General features: G+C 42.1%; 1 protein-coding gene across 2 annotated transcripts in view; it reads right to left on the bottom strand.

The window, feature by feature from the left end:
* smtnl (smoothelin, like) overlaps positions 1-13,677 on the bottom strand; it is a 33,728-nt gene extending 20,051 nt beyond the window's left edge. For both annotated transcript variants that reach the window (XM_061827917.1, XM_061827916.1), the window contains exons 1-2: positions 13,547-13,677; positions 12,462-13,302 (exon numbers count right to left, since the gene is read on the bottom strand). In XM_061827917.1, the coding sequence (XP_061683901.1) occupies positions 12,462-13,085 (624 nt within the window). In that variant the 5' untranslated portion in view covers positions 13,086-13,302; positions 13,547-13,677. The remainder of the gene's footprint in view (positions 1-12,461; positions 13,303-13,546) is intronic.
* Positions 13,678-23,709: the final 10,032 nt, after the last annotated feature.

Consider the following 23,709-nt stretch of genomic DNA (forward strand, 5'->3'; position numbering starts at 1 on the left):
CACACACACAAAACAAGAGTCCTGTAAAGATATTGTATCAAGGAAAATGATGAGAGAGACCGTGGGCTTGTAATCTGCTCCCAGGAGTGTAAGGAAGAATCCATCACTTTCACACTACACTTTTTTAAATACTTTAACATAACCTGCAATTTCTCATTCATACAATTTCTCTCAAAAATCACTGGCAACACCGAGATGGAAAATATGCACTCGATAAATAAACTTGGGAGTGTAACACACGGAGCATCTTGCCTGTAGAAGTTTGTGTTGGTAAAGGAGAAGCCCTCTTGCTGTTCACGCAAGAATTATTATGACTGGTATTTCATAAGTGCTCTTGCGCAGAGTGTATTTTGATTAAGTGTGGAGGATCATCCAGGGAACATCACCTACCAGGCTCTTCGTATTTAATGACAGACTTTAAGCTTCATTTTTGATAGCGCTCATAGTTAGGACCGGCTCAGGCTTGTCATGAATCATCTCTAAACTATGCTGGCCTAGGTTTAGGCTGATGAGGGATTCCCCATGATGCACCGAGCTCTTCTTTCCTCCTGCTGTAACTATAGGTTTACATCAATATACTGTTTAGAAATCTTACCAATTTGTTTACCTCCACTGCTTGTGGGAGGCGCTCCTGTGTCTACATTGGCTTTTTAAAGATAAGTAATGCAGGACATTAGTGGTGCTGGCAATACCCCTATCATACCACGAGCACCATTCAAAGGATTAACACAGAAGATGTTCTGCCACTAGTTTGTTTGCCACCAAAGTCACTCACTTTGTTTCTTCGGCTTTGATCCTGGACTCCCACTTTTTGACTGTGCTGCTGCCTGTTGTCAAGTAACCACACACATTTTATAATCTTTTGAAAATGTTTAATGGTGGTATCCCTTCCAAACCTAGAAATTCAATCACAGTGATGTGCTTCTGATGGGCAGACATCCAACAATGACACATTTTTCACAATGGCTCTAGCAGGAATGTAAACTAAAAGACAGCAGATCACTATTATGCCCTGATGTTACTTTTACCAATTTTGGCTCGTGCATTTTCCTTACCTCATCCTTTTTTTCAAGATAGGTCGCTTTTCACTTTAGGGTTCTATTCAGGGTTTATTTATCAGTTTAACCACACATCTGTCATCACAGTGCTCACATCTGTTTTCAAGCGCCATTGTGTAGCCTTTCTTTTGTAACATAGTGCCTCATGAATGTAACTGTGTGCAGTTTAATGCTAAAACTGAAGTTCTCCAAATAGCTCCTTGTGGTTGTGAAACAGCTAGAAATGCTTTCATTAACTTACAAATTTTTTGATGTAGGCCAGTTAATGACATGTGCAGAGCAAATTGTTCTGGCTTCTCAACTCCAGGAAACATGAAGAATACAGCTTGCTGCGTTCATTTTCCACTTCAGATCTCTCCCCTAGTACACTGTATTGCCAACATATGGCAACAATAGAGTGTAACTCCCCTAGCTAAGCTATCTTGGCAGTTTGCCTCCCTCCTTCCAGCCTCCACTACCGTGATTCTTGGTTCCTGGCAATGATGCAGAAGGCTAATGGGGAGTCCGATATGCTAGGTGAGAGTTCAGGAAAGTATGACAAACGTAGACCTTCATGAATACAGGAAAATATGGAGCTCTAGTCATCAGGGTGTAACACAGTAAAAAGCTCATTTGATTTTATTGGGTTAGCCTCCAGATATTATGAATGTCTTTATTTTGTTTGAATGATGACATTTTCCATCCAGTTTAGCTTGATCACTTTTTCAATGTTTTTAGACAGGCAATGATGTGTTTTTAATTTTGAGTAGCTATGGAATAAAATTTACTAAAATCCATCCATTTTTTTCACCGTTTATCCTCACGAGAGATCACGGGGAGTGCTGGAGCCTATCCCAGCTGTCAATGGGCAGGAGACAGGGTCCACCCTGAACTGGTTGCCAGCCAATCGCAGGGCACACAGACAAACAACTTTTCGCACTCCCAATCACACCTAGGGGCAATTTAGAGTGTCCAATTAATGTTGCATGTTTTTGGAATGTGAGAGGAAACAGGAGTGCCCGACAAAACCCACGCAGGCACGGGGAGAACATGCAAACTCCACACAGGCGGGACTGGGATTGAGCCTGGGACCTCAGAATTGTGAGGCCAACACTTTACCAGCTGAGTCACCGTGCCGCCTTTACCAAAAGCATGGTTTCATAAATGTGTCATATGTGTGATCAGAACCCAGGTCAGGTCAGACCGGCATCTTCCCCCACCCTCAGCGCCAACTCACCATCAGGTGGTGATCAATTGACAACTCTGGCTTTCTCTTCATCCGACATGCTGATTGGGGGGCTGTTCTTTCCAATCGTGTCCTTCCAGGTGAGGTCTCATTGTCCTTGCCCACATGAGGATTGAAGTCCCCCAGCAGAATGATGGCGTCTCCAGTGGGAACGTCTGACGGGAACATCTGGCAAATCCTCTGTAGGAAGAAGTTTCAACTCCTACCTCTAACAAAACTTTGCTCATTTTTTGGGGGAGGCGGGAGACTTAGCGTCCAAGTGGACTATGTTCCACGCCTTCAATGGTGAGGTGGCTGTCCGGAGCTGCGGCTGTAAGGTGGTCAGTGGCTGTCGTGTTCGCAATCCCCAAACCTTTTGGTGGACACCAACGGTGAGGGATACTTTCCAGCTGAAGAGGCCTTTTTGGCCTGTGGGACTCCTGATGGGAACCGGATGGCCAAGTGGAATGCAGCTTTGGTGCACGGTAAAGCAAAATCCCATTTTACAAATTCTGCCTGGGTAATGAAACACATGAGCACCTTTGTGTGTTTTCATCCATTCATCTATCCATTTTCTGACCTGCAAGCCTATCTCAGCTGTCATCGAGCAGGAGGATGGATACACACTGAACTGGTTTCCAGTCAATCGCAGGGCACATGGAGACAGACAACAGTCGCACTCACAATAACACCTAGGGGCAATTTAGAGTCTCTAATTAATGCATGCATGTCTCTGGGAGGTGGGAGGAAACATTCAATCCCGGCCGGGGATAAACGGCGAAGAAAATGGCCGGATGGATTTTTTTTTTAGAAATAATTCATTAAATTCTTTATCAGCGAACCTACAATTTTCTGCCTTGCGCTATTGTTGGGTGACACCCTCACTGGACCTGGTGGTCAGATCAGTATTAGGATTAGTAATATATACAGTACTGTAGACTATTGCACAATTCGTCACTTTGAACTGCTCTCTTTGCACGTTTGTCATTGCACTGGTCTGTAACGGTGAACCACGAACTGGTAAGGGCACTCTGTATAAGCTTAACATAATGTGGGGTGTTGACACACTCTTATCTCTTATCTGTTCTACATGAAAAAACTGTCTCTTGCATACTGTATCCGTGACTCTTATCAGGAATAGTTCTTATTAACTGAAAGTCTCTTGTTTATTGCTGTTGTTAGTTTGTTTGTTCTTTGTTCAGAATGTCGTACCAAGGCGGTACCGACTGCCAGAGACAAATTCTTGTGTTGTTGCATACAGTACTTGGCCATTAAAGCCGATTCTAATCAACAATCAGATCAACATGGTGGAGATATCATTGTGGTCTGGGGCTGGTCCATTAATTCAGAATCTGGACAATTCGCTGTGATTGATGGAACCATGAATTCTGCCTATTTTACCCAAAAATCTAAAAAGAGAATTTTTCGGCCACCAGGTCGTTACCTCAAGCTGAAGTGCTCTTGAGTTCTTCAACAGGCTAATGAAAAAAAAAGGTTTTGGAATGGCATGCTTACAGATTGGACTTGAATATGATTAAAATGTTGTGGCATGAACCTAACAAGATTGTTCATGGTCAAAAACGTTCCAGTATTGCTGAATTGAAACCAATCTGCAAGAAAGCACGAGTCAACATATCTCCACAGAGCTGAGAAAGACTCATTGGCTTGATTTCAATTCTTGCAGCTGAAGGTGGCCCAAGACGTGTTTTTAGGTTTAGGGCACAAATACTTTTTCACATAGGCCTAGGTAGCTTTGAATATTTACATTTGTTTCAAGATACACAAAAACAAAAACATAAGAATTTGAGAAGGGGCCAAATACTTTTTCACGAGGGCAGTGTATTGTTTGTAACGAGCAATCTATTGTGTTGTCTGCCTTTCAGCTTGCATGGGTTCCAGTTTCCGACAGCAGGATTAGCAGTGTAGAAAATTGATGCATGACAAAATACAAGCTCGCCGAGCTACCTATTCTTTTTCAGATGAGTTGACACGCTTTTCCACATTTGTGAAATCTTCATGCTTGCCAAAAGAAACAAAGGCAGGTTAGATCACTAAGCAACACCCGTTGGAATTGTTTTTATGCTTGCTTTAGGTGTACAAATTTGAGATAAACTTCAAAGTCATTTTTTCCATGCACTCAGCTGCAGAGGACATTGTTTGGACCATTGAGCATGCCGCCATCACTGCTTGTATCACGTCACCCCTCAGCCCAAACACATTGCAGTTGGAAAAGTCACAATCAAAATCAAAAGTTAAAATTCGTATTTTTAAATCAGACTACAGTCTGGAAACACTGTGTGATGTTTATTTTCAGATCTGGAGCATCAATGTAACAACATCCAGGACTAAACTTCAAACCTGAAAGGGGGTGTCCAACAATTCAGGGTTTATACTGAGTCTTGCCCAAAATCAGATGGTATAGGCTCCAGCACACATGAGACTCTAATTAGTACATGCGGGTTAGAAAAGGGATGGATTAATTTTCATTTGCAATGATCAGATTCAAATAGGTGCCACAAGCGGGGCAGCTAGAAAGCGTTGGCCTCACAGTTCTGATGTCCCGCGTTCAATCCCGGACCCGCCTGTGTGGAGTTTGCATAGTCTCCTCGTGTCTGCGTGTGTTTCCCCCTCTCACATCCCAAAAACATGCAACATTAATTGAACACTCTAATTTGCCCCGAGGTGTGATTGTGCAGCTGTTTGTCTTGATGTGCTCTACGATTGGCTGGCATGGATGGATTCAAATATTGTAAATGCACACATTGTTGGGTTAGTTTTCTCACAGTTATTGCCAGCTACATTTACAGAAGGGGTCCCTACTTTAGCCCTGCTTTCGAATAAGGTGAGCCTTCCGTTGAAACCTGTTGAAAAGGTCACCCCCTCCCTACGCGCCCCGTCACCTCTACTGCTCACTTCTCTAATGGACCTTTCCAATTGGCGATCTTAAGCTCCGCCCCCTTAGCTACAGTTGCCATCTCCTACAAGCTTCCAAAATGGCAACTAAACAGAACAGGTTTGAAGTCGATTCTCTATCACATATTCCAGATAATATTGGGGTATGTTTTTTGCCAAATATGTCAGACTTGTCCAAGAGAGTTCTCCAGAGAGGTGTCAACTATTTCACGCAAGAATATGTACATGGAATTAAGATTTTGGACGGAGCAGGATGCAATGTCTGAGTTACAGCAAAAAGGCCTCCCAAACTTAATATTGAAATCCAACAGGATGAAATAGTGGAATCGTACTGCACATGTAAAGCAGGGTGAGTACTTTTTACTTGGAAAGCTCACGAGTAATATCATTGTAGTCTTTATAAGTGAGTGGGTGTATTCATTTGACTTGGCTCGTAATCGAACCCAGTGCTCTGTCTTAAAGTCTGATTTGATACAAATATGCAAATAGACATTTCTCTTGCATGACATCGCGCATTTACGTATCACTAAACCGACTCTTCGGCATAAAACATTACACACTTCATTCAGCAGCTCAGTGATACGCTAACAAAATGAAAGTTGTTCTCCTGCAATGTATAAAGCACTGATAATAATTCAATCAAACTCAGAGAAGTTACTTCTCCCTCACTTACCTTCGAACATACACACTTGTGTTTGTTAATACTGTCCACATTTAATTGTATGTGTGGTCTTCCGCGACCCTTATTCCATCGTGGACACTTCGTCAACTGTGTTTTAGGCTTTGGAAAATGAATCAACCAGACCCCATGTAACCTCACAGGATATCTTTCATCAGAATTGCACATTTCCCAAGCGCATCTGAGGACAATTTTCGTCTTAACATTAACCTTTCCAAACGCACGCTACTGAGAACCAGTATTCCTTGTAGGACAACATGGCGACAGGGGCGTGTCAAGCCAGGGGTAAGACAATGTGGCTATCTGATTGGCTATTATTGTACGAGTTATTGTCAGGTCGGAAAGGTCCATTCATTAGTGCACCATTCAGCAGGAACAGAGTGAACTACAATGGTCCCGCGACTTATGAAATCAATTTGTTCCAGAAATCGTTTCATAATGTGAATTTTTCATGAGTAGAAGCCCATTTTACATGTAAACTGCCCATTTGGTGCGAATCCAGCGCCCATTTTTTTCCTTTCTTTTCCTCAATTTTCCTTCATAACTAGAGACAATTTTTTTCTGAGCACTAGAGACGTTTGTAAGTAAAGGTACCACTGTACACTCAGCAGCCAAAATATTAGACACCCCTGTACAATGAAAAAATGACTGAAGAAAAGACCTCGCACTGAGAAGAGTGCAGACCTCCATGAAGACTGAACAATCCTACCTAGGCTTGTCTGACTTGCTGCAGGATGGTTAGTTTCTTGGTAAACCTTGGCATGCTAGACAGTTATTAATGCAGGGGTGTTATATCACTTTAATAGTTTCTTTTTTTATCAGTCTTTTCTTGAGCTGAATGGGATTTAGGATATTGCCAAATGAATCACCTTTTGTAAAGCAGAACATCTGACCACCTAACACTGAGTCAGTAACATGGAAATTCTATTTCCTGATGCAGCTGACTACCTCAATATTGGATGTTCTGTAACAGTAGTAGCACCAGAGGGCATTCAAGGTGTCTCACCAGCGGGTCGGTTATTAACTTGCTTCCACACTAGTGAAGACGGGAACACAGTCTATTGTCTGGAAGTTATTAAAAGAGCCAAGTGGTAGCCAGGGAGTAGCCGCATATTTTTGTGAAACCCCCCTGTATACACGTGCACATGCATGAACACGCACGCACACACACGCGCGCACACACACACACACACACACACACATACAAACATACACGCTAGCCTTTCAATTTGACTCCAACTTTTCCCAATAAACATCCTACTGTTCTTTTCATTGGTGTAATTTGATATGAATCAAGAATCAAAATTGGCAGTAGGTGTTTTTTATGTTCTGCCAAACACATTCATGCATATATAGCGGCAAAAGAGAGTGAAGTTTGGATGCAGCAAATCCTATAAAGAAGGGGGACGGGAGGCCTCAAAGACCGGATGGATGAGTTTTGGACCAGGTCAGCAGTTATGTATATTGGGAGTCTCTGCAGACAGTTTGTAAATGTCAGATCTCTTTTTTTTGGGGGGGGGGGGATAAATATATTTACTGCTCACTCTCTGATCAGCAGTTGAACTCTTCCATGACTAAAACATCCAGCAAGTGTTCATTCATTCAAAAGAAGTGACCCCTGGGATTTAGTCTACTGTAAATCACCCAAACCTTTTTGTTGTGATGGTAAAATTCATTCCAAATGACCAGAAAGAAATTCATCCATAAAACTCATAGCATGGTTGAACTGTAAGATGATTACACCTTGCTGGATAAAATCCCTCCATCCATGATCCACTTTCAAAACAACGGTCACAGGTCATTGCCTGTCATTTGGTATGGTTAATTGAGAAACATCATCACAGTGTATTGTTTTTACCCACTTCCAGACCATTACACCTCAACACCTCAGCTCTGTACTGTATGAATTTCCTTTTAGAAGAAAGGACCCACTGACACTAGTCCATGGTGTACTCCCGTCATTTAAAATCCAATGGGATAGACTCCATCTTACCAAACATCTTAATGATGATGAAGGTTAAACAAAATAGATGGATGGTTCGAAGAAAGAACCCAACTTATCAACATAAAAGACAAACTGTGTACTTGTAGGATCTAGTTAATCTTTTCTTGGAAACTGGAGCTGGAGCCTAGCCCGGTTGACTTTGGGTACATGGCTGACTACACCTGGGACTGGTCACCAGTCAACCCAAACACACTGGATCCGACAAACAACCATTTACGGTATATTCACACCTACAGTCACCGAACAGAAATTGATAACAAGTTGGCAGCATGAAATTTTGCCTTGTGAGCTACTACACCAGTAATGAATCACATTCGTCTAAATATATATTTAAATTCAAACATTTTTGACAACCAAACGATGTATATTAAAAGATGTATAGATATAAGATGAAGATACTGATATATAGACGACAATGAAATTGTTTTCTTTGCCTATGTTTGTATGTCTTCAGATTGGAACATATTCAAGGTCTTGGTTTGATCAGATAGTAACCAATCTGTATTGTCAAAAAATGTTGGGAGCAGATGGAATGTATTTGATATACATTTATTTCCATTATTAAATCCAAAGTCCATAAATTGGTGACTCTGTGCCTGTACACATCTGCCAGAACCGAGCTGAATACAGAGTAATTTTTTTTCTACTGTGATCAGTACATTAAAGTTCAATGAACACAAAATCAATCAATTTTCTTGAATAGATAAGTGGCAAGCTAGTGTGTGCTCCCTGCTTGTAGATAAGCATCAGGGGTAAGAGTTGTGTAATATTACTGAGAAATTGAGCTAATGGTTAAGGGATGGCTAAAAACTGCCCCGAGCTCAACTTTTCCTTCTCAGGGCATCAAGCTCTTATACAACATGTAATGCAGGTCTTGTACTGAGACGTAAATCAAGACCATCTAAACCCGATTCTGACTGAGACCAGTAGATAACCCCCAGACCCGGGGGAACTAATCTTGATTCTCCAACTGTTGGTTGATATTCTGCTAAAGAAACCCTTTTCATTCCATACACATCCCCATCCATTATGTACGTTTATGAATGGCAGGAGTCTATCCAAGATGACATAAGCTGCAAAGGAGTGGGACATTATTAGTCAGAGTACCCTTTACAACTCTTGTGCTGGACCACTACCACATAAGAAAAGCTATTTATATACATCCATCCATCCATCAATTTTACATACTGGCTATCGTCACTAGGTTTACGGGTATACTGGAGCCTATCCCAGTTGACTGCTGACAAGAGGCAGGGTAAACCCTGAACTGGTCGCCAACCAATTGCAGGGCACAAACAAACAAACAAACAAACAAACACTGATACTCACATTCCCAGTTACGGGCAATTTAGAGTCTTCAATTAACCTACCGTACGTGTTTTTTAGATGTGGGAGCAAACAGGAGTACTCGGAGAACATGCAAACTCCACACAGGCAAGGCCGGATCCGGGTAATCAGAACTATGAGGAGGATGAGCTAATACAGTATAAATAAAATCATATGACAACAGTCATTAAAAATATGGATAACATTTGAGATGGACCAAATTTTAAAATTACCATTCAAGCTATGACAAATATCGCATATATTAATATCATATCACATCATATCATATTTATCATTTATCATATCATATCTTAAGTTTTGTTGAAAATGTTACAACTAAAACAATCCAGTTTCTTCATAGGATGAATAAAATTCCTACTGTTTGGACAGAAGTTAAACTAATGTATTGGTGCTCCCTTTGTAGCTAACACTCTTCTGGGAAGCCTTTCCGCAAGATTCTGGTGTGTCAGTAGAAATGTTTGTTCACTGATCCCAAAACAACTTATGTGAGGTCAGACAGGCTAAGAGAGGGTTGGAGGGTTCTGTGGTCTACTTCATCCCAAAGGTATTTGATGAGGTTGAGGTCAGGCTTCTCCAGCGAGGGGACTCAGGGGAGCTTAAGGGTGAAACCTACCCTACTGCGTTAATAATTTAGAGATGTGTCTCCATACTTGTCTGTATAGGTTTGGATCTTGATCAAATCTTTAACCTTCACAGACAGAAGTCAGATACATGGACAAACAGGCCTGTGCACATCACTGTGGCACAAAGATATTCACTTTGGATTGAAGATAAAGAATGCCTGCAGTCTGTGTGTAAAACTGTCAGTGTTTCAAGTTGAACAGACCTGTCTGAACAGCCATGTGAATTACACACACGTCATCCACAACACTGTCTTCCAGAAAGGAAGAGCGAGACTGGGAATTATGTTAAGTTTTGACAAGTTGAATGAAGTCCAACGAGACCAGGGAAGCACACTCGCATTGCGACTTTTGACTGACAGCAAGGGATCTCCTGCAGAGTCATGGAAACAAAGGTGGCCTTGTTTTGTTTTGCTTTGGTCACGTGATTCCACAGCAGATAACATTCCTCTGATGTAGCCAACAACGGCTGCAGTCAGTCGATCATTCAGGTCAAATTGAATGAAATTTGCTTTTGCACCTACTTAACATGATAAATGCAAACAATGAAATGTTGAACAAGTAAAATTGTGTATGAAGTATTGGAAGATGTAGGTGAAAATGTGATGGCATATCAGTTACACACAAAAAATTATCAAAAAGGGCAAGGTGAACGATGAAATGGGAAAAGTGACCCTGTGCCATAACTCCTGTATTGATAAAAATATTCAATTTAACCCAGGCAATATGTGTTGTTGTCCACCGTCACCAGACACTTAATAGTGGACAACACTTGGGACTCTTATATAAAACATATCATGACAAATGTGTTTTATTAAGCAGCGTTTCTCATTTTTGTCATTTCAAACTCCTGAAATCAATTCACCCAAATGAATTTCTCAGTGCCATTGTCTTTTTTTAAAATGTCTCATCATCAAATCTCTTCCTTTCAACTGTACTCAGTTTTCAATTCTAAGTCTAGAGATTTCAGGGTGAAGTGGAGGTTTTTAAAAACAAAATTTCAAATAATACAGATTTTAATTCCCTCTGAAAATTTCCTACTTCAAGCCTTGGTAAATACTAGTAAGTGTAAATAAGGAAGCAAGATAAATCAGCTTTTACTATAGTCAGAGTGGTCCTGAAATATATACTGTCGAACAGTTTGTGGACAATGTTAGTGGGAAAGAAAAGAGGGGAAAGTCAAAAATGCAACAGAATCTGATTAGATTATTAATGGTGAACAAATGAGATGAGTTTTGATTAGAAATTTTGAGATTTGAAAAAGTAAAAAAAGTTAAAAAAAAAAAAAAGCAAACAGGCTAACACTTCAGGCATCCTGTTAGTGAATGAGCAAGTGTGCACCGTGATAAGAGAGTTAGACGGAAGCTTTAAAGATAGGCCTGTTTGGAAAAGGCAGACAAATGCGTCATGACAATGAAACCGAAAGCCACTAAATCCATTCTACAATTAAATGTTCATGAGTTGGAATCTCATCATGCCTCCTGTATGCAAGAATAAAAGACAGGAGTCACACATTAATACCCTCACAGACCACAGCAAGAATACTTCACAAAAAAGTTATATAAAAGCACACGTCCATCTTAACCATTACTCCCAGGAGCACGCATTGTCCCAAGATACAGAAGCCGTGAATCTCAGAGCATCCTGGAGCGCTGCTGTCCAACCTCATTCTAATTAATGGATTAGTGTAGTCGAGGGGAAATTGTTTGCTATATTCTCATCAATATCTCATAGACTCTTTCACCCGATTGTGGTCATCCAGTTCAAAAATGGCATGGCGCAATAACGCAATGATTCCCACAGAGGGACCCTTATACTCCCTGGAGATGTACGTGGAAGAATGTAGAGTAGCTAAATTAAAACAAAATAAAAGCCAAATAAATTGCAGAAATCCCATATGCCTCTTAACACAACAAGTGAAGAAGAGACAAAAATTGGACTACATATTGAAATGTCAAATTCCTCATAAGTGTATAATGATGCGATCACCATTTGGCAAATTCGTGGAGTTATCAAATCTGTTTAATTACCCCGCCTCGAGATGCTCTAAAATAAAATGAAAAATTGTGGCTGTTTTCTAAAGTCTCTTGAATCTCTGAACAAAACAGAGCTGAAGCATGGTACAATACAAATGGCCCCATGAGCATCCCAAAATAGGGTTCTCCTCGACCAACAAAATAATCCATCCAACTATTTTCTCAGCCACTTATCCTCACAAAGTTCGCAGGAGTGCTGGAGCCTACCGCAGCTGTCATCGAGCAGGAGTCTGGGTACACCCTGAACTGCTTGCCAGCCAATCGCAGGGCACATAGAGATAAATAGTCGCACTAACAATCACACTGAGGGCAATTTAGAGTCTGCAATGAATGTATGTTTTTGGGATGTGGACCTAAACCCAGTTGCCCGGAGAAAACTCACGCAGTCAGAGGGAGAATATGCAAACTCCACACAGGCGGGGCCGGGATCGAATCTTGGAGTTCAGAATGGTGAGGCCAATGTTTTACAGCTGATCCACCATGCTGCCCCAACAAAATTATCAGGTACGAAAGTGTTCATTGCAACATGCTTGATGGTTCTGATAGCAATGTCTGGGGAATTTTGCATATAACGTTTTAAAAGATGACTGGTCACTTACATTGGTTTTGCTGGACAGGGAAAATGTGGCTCGGCTGGAGAAGCGGCCAGTGGGCGGGCTGCTGCTTGACATGGGACCGGTCACGATGGTGGATACTCTTGAAGTGACTGGAGGACTACTGGAGTTTGGGGAAGAGGAGAAGGTCGCAGGGCTGGATGGAGTATTGACGTGAGTCCTGTGGGCTCTGTAGGTCTGGGTCTGGATGCCTAGGGTACATGTCTGGATGACACTCTGAGTGGGACCCTCAGCCTTCCCGTAGATCACCTCCTTGAGCTCCGAGTGATTGGTTTGGATGCCATTGAGGTGGTTCTTGCCATTTTGACTGCTCATGCCACTTAGGAGTTCCACTCGTTTGCTTAGAACTTGCAGCTGAGTTCTGAGCTCTTGGTTCTCCTGCTGGAGCTGACTCATGGCTTGTCCAAGAGTCCCGCTCAGGCTGACTGCGTCCTCCAGCCGATGTTCCATGCCTAACTTAAAGGCACTGATATCCATGTGGATCTCCCTGATGGCCTCCCTCAGAGTCCTCTCATGACGGGCCAGAGCCTCACATACCGTTTCTCCTTCTGGGCTGGAGGCGTGAGAGTGACACAGGTCTCCCATCTCAGCTTGGTTTGTTGCTTCCATTAGGTCCTCTATTGCTTCTGGTAAGGATCTTTCAATCCGGAGGTTAATGTCTATATTCACTTTGTTGAGGGATTAATTAATGGGGAATGGGCTGACGGACATAAGGTGCAAGGTGAAGGTTAGGGCCTACGTTCTGATCTGGTTAATGTCTCCTATGGTGCTGCCCTGAGGTGCATCTTCTCCAGAGAACTCTGCATTTCAGGTGTGGATGAGTCCTCTGGAAGAGTACAAGACAGAAAAAGACTTGACCTTTTGCAAACAGTTCCAGCAGATTTAAGAAGCATGAGTACGATGTGTATTCTGGTGTTCCTTTCCAAGTATCATTAACTTAGAACACAAAACCCCAACACACTAGAGCGAGCTTGTTTCTTAAAGGAGTCACATAAAGGCTTCTTACGTTTCATAACTCCCATAAAACACAGCAATGAGGTAATCCTCACTAACAGCTGCAGTGAACTTACCTCAACCTCATTCTGTGTTACACATCACAGCTGTATGACAGTGTGTGTGCGTTTGTGTGTGTCTGTGCCTGCTCTGCAATGTGCTGCCTCTCTGGTTTGTTTAAACTCTCGGGCTGAGCGCTGCTTTTGTCTTGGAGGAAGGAACAGAAGGGGAGGGAAAAAGGAGGAGGAGAGTGGCTAGTAAATTTAGGGGAGGGGAGTGACAGAGGCTGGTGAGGGGTGGGGGGGGGACTTTTATTGGTCCGGTGTAAATTGTCAGAAAGACTTTCCTCCTTTACTCTGCACCTTTCTTTTCTTCTCATTGTCATATATTTTTCACATCTCCTGATATTTCATCCTCTTTAAATGAGGAAATAAACTTGTTTTGTTGAGATTTATAAAAATAAATGGAATCAAGGGATATATATGTATATATATGATGTTTTACAGATTTTGGCAACAACCTGAGTAATCAATTCGTACATTGAAAGTAGAATAAATAAGACCAGAAGTAATAATGTGAAATGATAGAGGGAAAAGTATTGAACACATGAAGAATGGGAAATACGAAAAAAAAAACATGGAAAGAGAAGACAAAACCTTAATTATATCACTCAAACAGCAATCCACCCTTGTCAGAGCAAATGAATATCAGCAGGTTCAGTCCCAATTTATTTTTTAGGTCTCACTACCAAGGTGTGAGTCAAGACACATCTCATGATGGGTAAGACCCCATGGAACCTTCAAGATCTGAAGACTGCTTGTGTATGTGTGTATATTTATATATATAGCTCTTGTGAACAAAATGCAGAAAATTCCAAGAAGAAGTGATTACAAATGAGCTGCTTAAACATGCTAGTACCAAAGTGCCAATCCTTGAACTAAGTAACTTTATTTCAAGATATCGGGTACTTGTGAAAGCTGTCGAAAGTAGCCAGCTAATTCCAATCCGGGGGTTAGGCGTATTGGAGACTCATCATGTGTGTTGGGGTCGTTAAAACAATTCCGTAAATATGTCCTATATTTGTGACTGTAATGCTACAATAACGACCTCTAATATGAAGTCTAAATGACTTAATGTGTGAAACACACATCCATTTTCCATGTGAATTTCAGCTGCCATCTGCATCAGTTCATTTGAGTGAAAGGGTCAGCACAAACCCCTTTGCCCCTGCTGCTAGTATGTCTGCTTTCTGTCTCCTGTTCTGCCATTTTTATCTATCCATCCACTTGGCCTAACAGGGTTTCGTTCAGATAAATAGTCCAACTAGAGTAGAGTGAGAAAAGCTTTTGGGCCAAAAACAGCAAATGTCATACGGTGGGGTTTAAGTGATCTCTCTGTTTGCCTTAAAGTACATTTACCTCACATTTTTACTTTATTAACTGTTCTTTTTCACAATAGTGTTTGATGTCAAGATGAGATAGACAGCCGCAGAACCGCCTCCTTGTAACTGGACCCCAACAAGGCAAACATTCCACACACCAGATAGCCATTGTATGTGTGTGTGTATTTAAAGGAGTGTGTCTGAAACAGTAAAACAGGCTTTGAGATGAGGAAAGAGTCTGGCAAACAGATTTACTGGAATAGTGACCCCCCTCCCCCCTTCCCCACCACCATCTCTCTCTCCCTCTCCCTCTATGAGTATGCAAGGTGGGGAGTGTGAGATACAAACAGCAACAAACCAGATTTCAGAGGTCTTGAAGTATTTGCTGCTTCAGTCATCAGGGGTTCTTTTTCCTACATACACACTTGACATACACATGGAGTCATTCTTTTGCTTAAAGTCTGAAGATGTGCAAGCGATTGGAAACACGGTTCTTCATTAGGAAAACTACAAGGTAACATTTAGATTAATTGTTTTAGCGAAACAATGATATTCAATACGACCCCTTCATACCCCAAAAATCTGCCTTGACAATTAAAACATTTTGATTGACACTCACGAGGTAAGATAAAACGAGATTCTGGGCGCCTTCTACTGGTGGACCTCAGTATTACAACAACGCCGTCCGTCACTTTGTTATGACTGGTTCTCCTGAGTTAAAACCCCTTGCGGGTGAATATACGTACACCAATCTAGTGTAATACTACTGTTGAAACCTATAAGGTAAATACAATTGGCGAGAGAAGGTGTCAGTGGTTCAATATCCAGCGTACAATTATGTTCTCCAAGTACACTGCTGTGATCTACGTCATTGGCTGTGATACAGTACCTGATAAAGTCCGACTTCTTCTTCTTCTTCTTCTTTTCCTTTCGGCTTGTCCCGTTAGGGGTCGCCACAGCGTGTCATCTTTTGCCATCTTAGCCTATCTCCTGCATCTTCCTCTCTAACCCCAACTGCCCTCATGTCTTCCCTCACCACATCCATAAACCTTCTCTTTGGTCTTCCTCTCGCTCTTTTGCCTGGGAGCGCCATCCTCAGCATCCTTCTACCAATATACTCACTCTCTCGCCTCTGAACATGTCCAAACCATCGAAGTCTGCTCTCTCGAATCTTGTCTCCAAAACATCCAGCTTTGGCCGTCCCTCGAATGAGCTCATTTCTAATCCTATCCAACCTGGTCACTCCGAGCGAGAACCTCAACATCTTCATTTCTGCCACCTCCAGTTCTGCTTCCAGTTGTTCCTTCAGTGCCTCCGTCTCTAATCCGTACATCATGGCCGGCCTCACCACTGTTTTGTAAACTTTGCCCTTCATCCTAGCAGAGACTCTTCTGTCACATAACACACCAGACACCTTTCGCCAGCTGTTCCAACCTGGTTGGACCAGTTTCTTCACTTCCTTACCACACTCACCATTCCTCTGGATTGTTGACCCTAAATATTTGAAGTCGTCCACCCTCGCTATCTCTTGTCCCTGTAGCCTCACTCTTCCCCTTCCACTTTTCTCATTCACGCACATATATTCTGTTTTACTTCGGCTAATCTTCATTCCTCTCCTTTCCAGTGCATGTCTCCATCTTTCCAATTGTTCCTCTGCATGCTCCCTGCTTTCACTGCATATGACAATATCATCTGCGAACATCATGGTCCAAGGGGATTCCAGTCTAACCTCATCTGTCAGCCTATCCATTACCACTGCAAACAGGAAGGGGCTCAGAGCTGATCCCTGATGCAGTCCCACCTCCACCTTAAATTCCTCTGTCACACCTAAGGCACACCTCACCATTGTTCTGCTACCATCATACATGTCCTGTACTATTTTAACATACTTCTCTGCCACACCAGACTTACGCATGCAGTACCACAGTTCCTCTCTTGGTACTCTGTCATGGGCTTTCTCTAGTTCTACAAAGACACAATGTAGCTCTTTCTGACCTTCTCTGTACTTTTCCACGACCATCCTCAAGGCAAATAATGCATCTGTGGTACTCGTTCTAGGCATGAAACCATATTGTTGCTCACAGATAGTTACTTCTGTCCTAAGTCTAGCCTCCACTACTCATTCCCAGAACTTCATTGTGTGGCTCATTATCCTTATTCCTCTATAGTTTCCACAGCTCTGAACATCACCTTTGTTCTTAAACATGGAGACTAGCACACTTTTCCTCCATTCTTCAGGCATCTTTTCGCCCGCTAGTATTCTGTTGAATAAGTTGGTCAAAAACTCCACAGCCATCTCTCCAAATTGCTTCCATACCTCTACCGGTATGTCATCAGGACCAACTGCCTTTCCATTTTTCATCCTTTGTAGTGCCTTTCTGACTTCCCCCTTAGTAATCATTTCCACTTCCTGGTCCTTCACTCTTGCCTCTTCAACTCTTCCTTCTCTCTCATTTTCTTCATTCATCAACTTCTCAAAGTATTCTTTCCATCTATTTAGCACACTACTGGCACCAGTCAACACATTTCCATCTCTATCCTTAATCACCCTTAACTGCTGCACATCCTTCCCATCTCTATCCCTCTGTCTGGCCAACCTGTAGAGATCCTTTTCTCCTTCTTTCGTGTCCAACCTGGTGTACATGTCTTCATATGCCTCTTGTTTAGCCTTTGCCACCTCTACCTTTGCCCTACGTCGCATCTCGATGTACTCCTTTCGCCTCTCCTCAGTCCTCTCAGTATCCCACTTATTCTTCGCTAATCTCTTTCCTTGTATGACTCCCTGTATTTTGGGGTTCCACCACCAAGTCTCCTTCTCCCCTTTCCTACCAGATGACACACCAAGTACTCTCCTGCCTGTCTCTCTGATCACCTTGGCTGTCGTCGTCCAGTCTTCCGGGAGCTTCGGTTGTCCATCGAGAGCCTGTCTCACCTCTTTCCGGAAGGCCGCACAACATTCTTCGTTTCTCAGCTTCCACCACATGGTTCTCTGCTTTACCTTTGTCTTCTTAATCTTCCTACCCACCACCAGAATCATCCTACATACTACCATCCTATGCTGTCGAGCTACACTCTCCCCTACCACTACTTTAGAGTCAGTAACCTCCTTCAGATTACATCGTCTGCACAAAATATAATCTACCTGCGTGGTTCTACCTCCGCTCTTGTAGGTCACTATATGTTCCTCCCTCTTCTGGAAATAAGTGTTCACTACAGCCATCTCCATCCTTTTTGCAAAGTCCACCACCATCTGCCCTTCAAAGTTCCTTTCATGGATGCCGTACTTACCCATCACTTCTTCATCGCCCCTGTTTCCTTTACCAATATGTCCATTACAATCTGCACCAATCACAACTCTCTCGCTGTCTGGGATGCTCAGAATTACTTCATCTAGTTCCTTCCAGAATTTCTCTTTCAACTCTAGGTTACATCCTACCTGTGGTGCATAGCCGCTAACCACATTATACATAACACCCTCAATTTCAAATTTTAGTCTCATCACTCGATCTGATACTCTTTTCACCTCCAAGACATTCTTAGCCAGCTCTTCCTTTAAAATAACCCCTACTCCATTTCTCTTCCCATCTACTCCGTGGTAGAATAATTTAAACCCTGCTCCCAAACTTCTAGCCTTACTACCTTTCCACCTGCTCTCTTGGATGCACAGAATATCAACCTTTCTCCTAATCATCATGTCAACCAACTCCTGTGCTTTTCCTGTCATAGTCCCAACATTCAAAGTCCCTACACTCAGTTGTAGGCTCTGTGCATTCCTCTTTTTCTTCTGACGCTGGATCCGGTTTCCTCCTCTTCTTTGTCTTCGACCCACAGTAGCTGAATTTCCACCGACGCCCTGCAGGTTAGCAGTGCCGGGGGCGGGCGTTGTTAACCCGGGCCACGACCGATCCGGTATGGGATTCTTTAGATGAACGCTCATATTTGTTTGGCACAGTTTTTACGCCGGATGCCCTTCCTGACGCAACCCTCTGCATTTATCCGGGCTTGGGACCGGCCTACAGATTGCACTGGTTTGTGCCCCCATAGGGCTGCATTACCTGATAAAGTCCGACTGACATCCCTATATACATTGTAAAATAGATATTGTGATGAAAATTACATCGAATATTATTCACTTCATTGTCTATACGAAAAAATAAATATGAGCGGAGAGCGTGTCACCTATGCATAAAGTTGCGGAAGTCTCACCCGACGTCCAAGTGGTAGCCATATTGCCAACTACGTCATTTACAGCTGTCACACTGGGACAGTCGCCATTGAGAAGACGCTGTGCCAGCTGCTACGGGAGACGAACAACAGAGATTTTCGGATTTTTCCGATGCCCCTTCTGACACGGAAGCTGTTTTCGAAGAAGAGAACATCTCACAGTCGAGCAAAGTGACTGGGGCAATATTACACTATCATTTTGAGCCATATCGAGATGATATGTGGATCACATCTAACTAACAACAGACTCCCCAACAGTATGTATGACAGTATGTAGTGTACTCAGCCACGAGCGACGACAATGCCACGACCTGGCGCCGCGATGAGCCACTTCTGTCCGGCTGCGAGCGTTGTCATCGCTCGCTTGAAAGAAGGATTACGTCGTCCCCCCCAAACTATTTTTTTTAAGAGCTCTAGAAACACCTACCTGTCATTTGGAACCCACACAGCTCTTGTCCCTTGCACCTGTGCAATCCATTTTTCATGACGAACTGGGGGTTTTGGAAAAGTGTGAAGAGTGAATTCATCCTCCCAAGTGTTCGAGCAATATCCAGCAATACAACAAGCCGGCATTTTGGCGAACACAAGGAACAAAGTGCTACCTTCCTGCAGGTAAAACTGGTATAAACACACAAACCTACCTGAGTGGGCGTCTGCAAATAAAGCCACTTCCTGCTTCTTCTCCAAAACAAATCCCTGGAGAGGATTTTCATGGCGGGAGTTACAAAAAGCCATATACGTCAAAATCATGTTGAGGGGTGAAAAAAATTGATATTTATTAAATGTATTTTTATGAAAACCATACTAAAAAATATGCTTTTGGTGTCAGTTGGACTTTAAGATGGAGATATAGACATACATTTCCGGGTTCCACCAAAACCATTCAAATAATGTTCATTAGAAAGTAAACAAATTTCTCGTTGTTTTGCAACAATACTTAACTAGATTAAAAAAAAAAAGTTAAACCCATGGTCAAAATGTACGCGAGCTCGTGCACGTAACGTCACATTTTGCACGCCGCCATATTGCCGGTCAACCCAACATGCTTGGCAGTGCGAGAGTCGTTGAATCAGAGCAGATTTTTTAAATTGCCCGAGACCTGTTGTGCTGTTGGTTGTCACAATAGATTAGACAATTCTACAAAGGTAACATTCTGTAGAATACCATCTGAAAAGACGAGAAAAGATCGATGGATTTCAGCAATTCGACAGGATGCGTGGTGCCCAGTGAAATACACATGCCTGTGTAGCGATCATTTCAGGTAGGAATTATTCTTCTCAATCTCAAATTTTCATGAAGTATTTATAATGCCAAGTTGACTTATTTGAGAACAATGCATATTTTAAAAAAAGAAAAAATTCTGTCGCAGAGAGGGTTACGGAGGTTAACGTGTGGACGCAATACGTTTCCCTGTACAGAGGAGCCGACTCCCTGTCCTAATTTTTTTTTGCAATCGTAGTTAATGAATGCGAGTTTGTGTAAAACCAGGGGTCATTTATTTAAATATTGGGATTTGTATTAAAAAAAAAATTGAGCGGGTCCATCATTATGTGGGAATTATTCCTGATTGAGAACAGATCCACCAACGAAGTATTTGTATGCATCCAGACTTTTATATGCTTTCAAACTGTTCTGTATAAGTCTTGATGACTTACTTACCAGATACAGTGAAGAAAATAAGCAACACCCTACTATATTGCAGGCTCTCCCACTCAGAAATCATGGAGGGGTCTGAAATTTTCATCATAGGTGCATGTCCACTGTGAGAGAGATAATCTAAAAAGAAAAATCCACAAATTACAACGTATGATTTTTTTTTATGATTTATTTGTGTGATACAACTGCAAATAAGCATTTGAACACCTGTCTATCAGCTAGAATTCTAACCCTCAAAGACCTGTTAATCCGGTTTTAAAATTCCGCCTTCACTTCATGTATTATCCTGAATCAGATGCGCCTGTGTGAGGTCGTTAGCTGCATAAAACCCAGGCCATACAATCAGTAGTAGTCAAACTTGTAACATTGCCAAGACCAAAGAGCTGTCCAAAGACACCAGAGACAAAATTGTACAACTCCACATGGCTGAAAAGGGCTACGGAGTAATTGCCAAGCAGCTTGGTGAAAAAAGGTCCACTGTTGGAGCAATCATTGGAAAATGGAAGAAGATGAACATGGCGGTGAATCGCAGTGGAGCCCCATGCAAGATACCACCTCGTGGGGTCTCAATGATCCTTAGAAAGGTGAGGAATCAGCCCAGGACTACACGCCAGGACTTGGTCAATGAGGTGAAAAGAGCTGGGACCACCGTTTACAAGGTGACTAATGGTCATACACTAAGACGTCATGGAACGTTTTGGTCATAATTCCAATACCCTTGTTTGGAGGAAGATGAAAGATGAGTTCCATCCCAAGAACACCATCCCTACTGTGAAGCATGGGGCTGGTAGCATCATGCTCTGGAGGTGTTTTTCCTGCACATGGGACAGGACGACTGCATTGCATTAAGGAGAGGATGACTGCGGCTATGTATTGTGAGATTTTGGGGAACAACCTCTTTCCCCTCAGTCAGAGCATTGAAGATGGGTCATGACTGGGTCTTTCAACATGACAATGACCTGAAGCGCACAGCTGGGAAAACCAAGGAGTGGCTCCGTAAGAGGCATATCAAGGTGCTAGCATGGCCTAGCCAGTCTCCAGACCTAAACTCAATAGAAAATCCTAGGAGGGAGCTGAAACTCCGTATTTCTCAGCGACAGCCCAGAAACCTGTCTGATCTAGAGAAGATCTGTGTGGAGGAGTGGGCCAAAATCCCTCCTGCAGTGTGTCCAAACCTGTTGAACATATTCAGGAAATGTTTGACCTCTGTAATTGCAAACAAAGGCTGCTGTACACAACATTAACATTATTTTTCTCAGGTGTTCTCATACCTATTTGCAGCTGTATCACACAAATAAATCGTTAAAAAAATATGCACTGGAATTTCTGGATTTTTCTTTTTAGATTATCTCTCTCACAGTGGGCATGCACCTACGATGAAAATTCCACACCGCTCCATGATTTCTAAGTGGGAGAACTTACAATATAGCAGGATGTTCAAATACTTATTTTCTTCACTGTACACTTCGGGCATTATATCGGACAAATCCGAGTGAATAACCTGGTAATGTAATCTTGAATTATGGAAATACACAGGTTTGTGTTGTACTCTATAGAGCAATATCATGAACAATTAATCAGGTCCAAGTATGGGACATTTTAACAAACTGATTTACCAAAATTAGCCAGTGGAGTTCGGGTTACCTTTCAAAGGCCTTTCAAAATTTAGCCCAGTCCAACTAAAAGCTATGTAAATGTGTAATATTTGTTTTACCATTTACATCCATGTTGTGACTGCTATTTAGACTTATGTACAATTGAGGTGCTTGCGCATGCAGGTTGTTTTATGAATATAAATACAGTCTAATTGGATATGTGTCACTTATAATTCATTCATTCATTTCAACTTGGGTCCTCAGAACTGTGAGACAGATGTGATAACCAGTTTTCCACCATTTTATCGCATCACTTGTAATGTATATGTAAAAACTGAGATATAGGGATTAAACTGGAATCGCTCATGGAGTGTAAAATTTAGCCCGGCAAAAAACACGAACCTAAAATAAGTACTTTCTGAATGTGACTGTGCACTAACGTGCACTCTAGCTTCACAACAATCCTTGTTGCCTATCACCATCCATCAACATTTTCTCAAATCGCAGCACATTAATCCACAGCATTCGTCCTACCACGTGTGTCATTGTAGTGTGCCGTTTTAGAGACCAGTGAGACTTAACAGGCTGTGAGTGATTTAGCATGTAGACCTAAACTACAATGATGTGAAACTGCTGATGGTTTGCTTGCATGCACAAAATCCTCCACAGTGATCTAATGTAAACCGCACATTATGGGACATTAAATTGAAAATATCTTGACAAGAAACTTATTCTACACATACTAATTTAAAAATATTTCATTAAATACAGTTTGTTACAGTATGAGTTTTTGTCTCAGACACATGAATGCAAAGATGATATGGTGGTACTCTCAAAGAACCCTTCTGTGACTCATGCTGAGACTCCATGATGACTCACTGAGCTATCAAAATGAGTTTGAGTTTATTTGGAAAATGAAACTACTCCTATCCCTTGCGGCGTTTAGATGAGGACTACTGAGGGCCCACACTGAGAAGCTCTTCTTTCCAGTAACAGGGAGTCACCAGGTACGACGAACGACCTGCATGAATCAGTATGGGATGAAATCAAATCCGGGGCTGTCGTCACAAAAATGTCTCTTGCTGTCCAGTTAAGAATTGTTGACTGTTTTGATAGAGCCTGAATATGAATCCCTTGTCTAACAAAAACATTGAATGCCCGTGACCTTCAGTGCCTCAAGCAGCACTGCATTAAAAAACTGTAACATTGTGTCAAATACCACGTTGGCTCAGGAACACTTGAGAAAACCATTGTCAGGGTAACACTTTCGTCACTTTACCAAGAAATGTGTTTACTTTTTTTCCGGATATCCCAAATTATTTAGAATTGGGATTTGTCTGTTTGTATGTATGTTGTATGACTGAGGGAATCTACTCTATCTGAC

This window comes from Syngnathoides biaculeatus, chromosome 8, assembly GCF_019802595.1.
Source record: "Syngnathoides biaculeatus isolate LvHL_M chromosome 8, ASM1980259v1, whole genome shotgun sequence".
Taxonomy (NCBI): Eukaryota; Metazoa; Chordata; class Actinopteri; order Syngnathiformes; family Syngnathidae; genus Syngnathoides; species Syngnathoides biaculeatus.